The 4764-nt window shown below is 38.8% G+C and overlaps 1 protein-coding gene across 1 annotated transcript; it reads left to right on the plus strand.

Annotated features, from left to right (window-relative positions):
• Positions 1–38: 38 nt before the first annotated feature.
• Positions 39–4110, plus strand: LOC113203920 (choline transporter-like protein 1). Its single transcript, XM_026418871.2, has 16 exons — positions 39–278; positions 368–481; positions 553–707; positions 778–870; positions 963–1053; positions 1132–1195; positions 1288–1396; positions 1479–1599; positions 1688–1807; positions 1912–2037; positions 2109–2215; positions 2316–2572; positions 2660–2826; positions 2925–3017; positions 3112–3204; positions 3328–4110. The coding sequence occupies exons 1-16, from the start codon at positions 234–236 to the stop codon at positions 3385–3387; spliced, it is 1815 nt and encodes a 604-aa protein (XP_026274656.1). The 5' UTR covers positions 39–233; the 3' UTR covers positions 3388–4110.
• The last annotated feature ends 654 nt before the right edge of the window (positions 4111–4764 follow it).

Here is a 4764-nt window from a genome sequence, read left to right on the forward strand (position 1 = left end):
CACCCGATCCCTTTCTCCCTCTTTCTGTCCTTTCTGTTTGGCCAGCAGAAGGGTTTGGCGCGCACCCGTTCCGTGTCGTGCCATCTCTCTCTCCTCCTCCTCTCTTGCTCTTGGTCTGCTGTCGCGGTCGCGGTCCAGTCCCAGTCCAGCCTCAGAAGCCTCAGTATAGAGCCGGAGTGCGTTTGTTTTGGTCTGCGAGGGTAGCAATTACATCCCTCCCCCTAAAAACCGACATGGAAGAGGATGACATCCACGAGACAACGAAAGAGCTCATGCCAGTGTGTTTTGATTGTGTCCGCTCACTCATTTCATTTCCGATTAACCTGTATGAACTGACCTTACCTAAGCCGCATAATGTTTGTTGCAGATGGAGGAGGGCGGGCGCAAGGGGAGCGCCGGCAAGTTTCATGGACCAGTGAAGAACCGCAGCTGCACAGATGTCATCTTTCTCATCCTGATGGGTGCTTTTGTCCTAGTGTTGGTCAGTGAAATGCATAATCGTAACATACGTTTTGGCAAAGTTTTGCATCTCATCAACATGGCTTGTTTTAGGTTGGACTCTTGGGTTACTGTATGTATCATGGAGATATTTATAGAATTATTAACGGATATGACAACTGCGGAAATGTCTGTGGTCGAAAGAATCATAAAAATGCGAATACTACAGCCCGATACAGTTGCACTGGTGCAGACCGAACAAATGAAAAGTAGGTAGATTCACATATGATGGGATTTGGTAGGCTGCTATAAATATTTCCAAGTCAACTTTTATTTTAGGTACCTTCTCATAACTGAAGCTGGTCGCGCCATTGTAAACCCAAAATATGTGCAAAGAGAATGTGTGACTGATTGTAATGCACGCACTGGATAGTGAGTATGACTTCAGCATAGAGCAATCATTGTCTCTGTAGTAGTATCTTAGTATTCAGGTCTTATTGAAATTATACTGATGTTTGTTACAGTCGCAAGTTCTTGAATCGGTGTATACCCGAAACCAGTGAAACTGTTGTCAATTCATTTTTCTCTAAAACTGGCATAAAGGACTTCCTACAGGTCTGTAAATTTGCTGCACCACTAAAATAGTAAGCCAGTAAGAAATTTAATTTTTGTCTTTTTGAACTTTGCTTACAGGAGACATCAGAGGACTTGCATTTATGCTGGAAAGAAATACTCTACTTATGCTTGATTGCATTTGGTAATTCTCTTTTTTGATAAATCAATCCTTTATTGCTTCTTAATATCTTAATAAATAGCTTCTACATTTTTACACATGTTTTATTTTTTCAGGTTTGTCTATTGTGTTATTATTCCTCTTCCGGTTTGTGGTGGCATTTGTTGTGTGGATTGTGCTAATTGGAGTGGTGATTGTCAGCGTATTTGGCACTATATACCTATGGTATGTAATATTTGGTGGTATCGCTTTTCTTGTTGTCACACCACTTTGTTCATCTTCAATCCTTAATTTTTCCTCAATACAGGGTGCGCTATAAAATGGTACGAGACGAGTTAAAATCCAAGCCAGATTACAGTCAGTCGGATATTAGCCAGAGAAAGCATTATTCTTTGCTTGCTTATGCTATCATAGCAACAGTTGCCACAGTAAGATTACTATCTATTAGTTTGTAACATTCTACTGTTCAGTGTCACCGGTGGATCTAATTCAATTGTAAATTGCGTGATTTTTTAGGTCATTATAATGCTTGTGGTTTTGGTCATGAGAAAACGTATACAGCTTGTAGTACAGCTGTTCAGGGAAGCAGGGAAAGCTATTGCTAGCATGCCCATTCTTCTCGTCCAACCAGTTTTGGTAAGCACTCATGTTAAAGGTTTAAGTTGAATTGAATCTGAGCTCTGAATAATTTTTTTTTTTTTCTGAGCGAGTTTACATGGTTTTTCTTTGCTTTGTTACAGACATTTGCTTGTCTGGCTGTAGTGGTAGCTCTCTGGATACATTTTACTCTCTGGATTGAAACCTCAGGTTTCTTGACTCCAACGAGTGATACCAATTTATATTATAAAAAAGACACAGCAACTAAGGTTTGGGACAAGTGCCTCTAGTAAATAGAAAGTGCATCTGGTAGCTTTTTAATTACTTTGTTTTCTTTTAGGTAACTAGATGGTACAATCTCTTTGCAATGTTTTGGTTTACTCAATTCATTGTGAGCTGTCAACACATGGTAATAGCAGGTGCTGTTTCGGCATGGTTTTTTACAAGGTTTGTGGGCATTGATTTTTTTTCAACCCATAAAAGGTTTTTTTTACCAAACTGAAATTTTAAAACTGTCTGTGGATATCTCTTATCTTTTCATACTTAGAAACAAGGATCATCTAGATGCTCCTCTTTCAAATTCCTTCTACAATTTGGTACGTTATCACCTGGGGTCTGTTGCCTTTGGTTCACTATTGATAGCAATTGTTCAAATGGCAAGGGCTGTGCTAGCTTGGATACAGGCCAGACTTAAAGGATCTGAGAATGGTGTTAGCAAGTGTCTGTTCCGAACATGCCAATGTTGTCTTTACTGCTTTGAGAAGATACTGAAGTATTTGACTAGAAATGCTTTCATTGAGATTTGTAAGTGATCTATCATCTGGACATTATTAAGTAAAAGATTTGTGAAGGTTTTTTTACTTAATTGTGTGGTGCTTTCTGAACCTGCAGCAATGTATGGTCACAACTTTTGCCGTGCTGGAGAGCAGGCTTTTAAAATGTTGGCCAGCAACGCACTTAGAGTTGCTGCAATCAACTCAGTTGGGGATTTTGTGCTATGGCTAGGAAAAGCTCTGGTTGTGATTGCCACGGTTCTAATTGGTGTTGAACTACTTCAGGTAATTTTTTTTATTTTTTTTAATCATTTTGATACTATATGTATCTAATCAATTTTTTTTGAAATGGTTTTATTTGTTCATTTTTATTTGATTTACAGACGAAAGAGGGCATTCAACATGCATGGGTCCCGTTAGGCCTAGCTGGACTCTTTGCGTTCTTAGTTTCACACTGTTTTTTGACTGTGTATGAGGTAAAGGAAATATCCCTGGACTTATTCTGCCCCTATCTCAATAATCAGGAAAAAGTAAATCCTGTGTAATACTTCTTGGTTTTTGTTTATACAGATGGTGATTGATACAATATTTCTGTGTTTCTGCGAGGATTGCGAACAGAATGATGGGATAAGCAAACCCTACTACATGAGTAAAGATCTCATGGTGAGTGTTCATGCAGTTCGGATCTGTCAAGTCGCAAGACCATATAATCAGAATAGTTGCAGTATGACAGACAGATGCTTCTTTGGTATTTTGGAAATTAATAATTGTGCGTTCTCTCTCCAGGAATTTGTTGAAGACAGCAAAAAGAAATTATCCGTTGGTGATGCAAGAGATTACAGTTAAAATCCTGTGCCAGAATTCTTGCTAAAGCAACTCCGCAACTCAACAATTTCTTGAAATGCCTTTGCATTGTATAACACCAATCCTATACATTCCCAATAATTGAACAGGAGAAATGTGTAAGATTATTGAAATTATTTTTGTTATGAATCATGTACCAGGCATTTGTGCATTTTTAAGTACAAACTAGAACCAGTGCAAACAGCACATTTTAGAATTCTATTGTTTTTTCTCTCAGATATTTGCTTTATATTAAGTGCAGATTGTGCTCTTGTATTGTGTTAGTATTAGTATTTTATGGATATTCTTAAAAGTATCTTTTGACTGTTCCAAATTCAGGAACAAGAGCTTTATCCTGCCATCTTATTGATCTTCCCTTAATGATATTTATTCTCTTGCTATATGTGATAGACTCGTCTGATTTCATATGCTTACTTTCATAAGATTTTTTTTTTTACATCTACTACTGCACACCCCCCCCCCCTTTTTTTAAAGCAGAAGACATCCATTGCAATGATTCTGGGAACAATTTGTAGTGATACGCATTATCTCGCATTTACTTATTTACTCTTATGTGATGTGCTATTTTGTTGTTGATGAAATGAAGTCTACTACTTTTTCATCTTCTCCTAATTGCATGTAGTGACCATACTTCTCAAGTTAATTTATATGTGTTTTTATGCAATGCTTATTTGAGCAGACTGAAATACAACCATTTTACTTAAACATTTTTTGTTTATTTATTAGATCACTTATTCTTAGATATGTCTGAAATGTGGCAAACATAATCGTAAACATACTAAGATCTAGGGAGGGACTCCACAGTTTTGTATGGTTTGTTCCTTAGAGGAACTGGGAGAAGTCCAACTTTTTTTTTTTTTTTTTTGGTTCTACGACCGGTCCGCCTGTGTTGTAGGCAACCCATCTCACCTCACGGCTAGACGGCTCTTTGGGGCCACGCGTACAGGTAGTACAGGTGGCCCAAATCCAATCTTTGACTATGAATTAGACTCAAAATTAGGGAAAGTGAAAATGATGAGGCACTCAAAACTGAAATGCAGTATTTCGTGGTGGACACCGCGGGTGGCATTCGTGCGCTCACGAGATGCAATAAGATGGACGCACGGCTCCACCCGGGACTTCCCGGAGGACTTTCTCCAAAAGTGCTTCCTAAATTGCCATTTTCATTCTTTCTTTGAACTAATAATAAATTTCTTTGCATTCGTGTTGGTAGTGGTGAAAACTGGTAGTCATAGATCGCATGTAGGATTCGAAGACTTCCTTCGAATATACAAATCTGATGTCTACCGATCAATGCGTGGCGCCTCTGCTCGGCGGTGCAGCCTGGCCGGTAGGCAGCCCATCCACCACCAGCCCCCC

This window comes from Frankliniella occidentalis, unplaced genomic scaffold, assembly GCF_000697945.3.
Source record: "Frankliniella occidentalis isolate FOCC.00 unplaced genomic scaffold, Focc_3.1 Scaffold69, whole genome shotgun sequence".
Taxonomy (NCBI): Eukaryota; Metazoa; Arthropoda; class Insecta; order Thysanoptera; family Thripidae; genus Frankliniella; species Frankliniella occidentalis.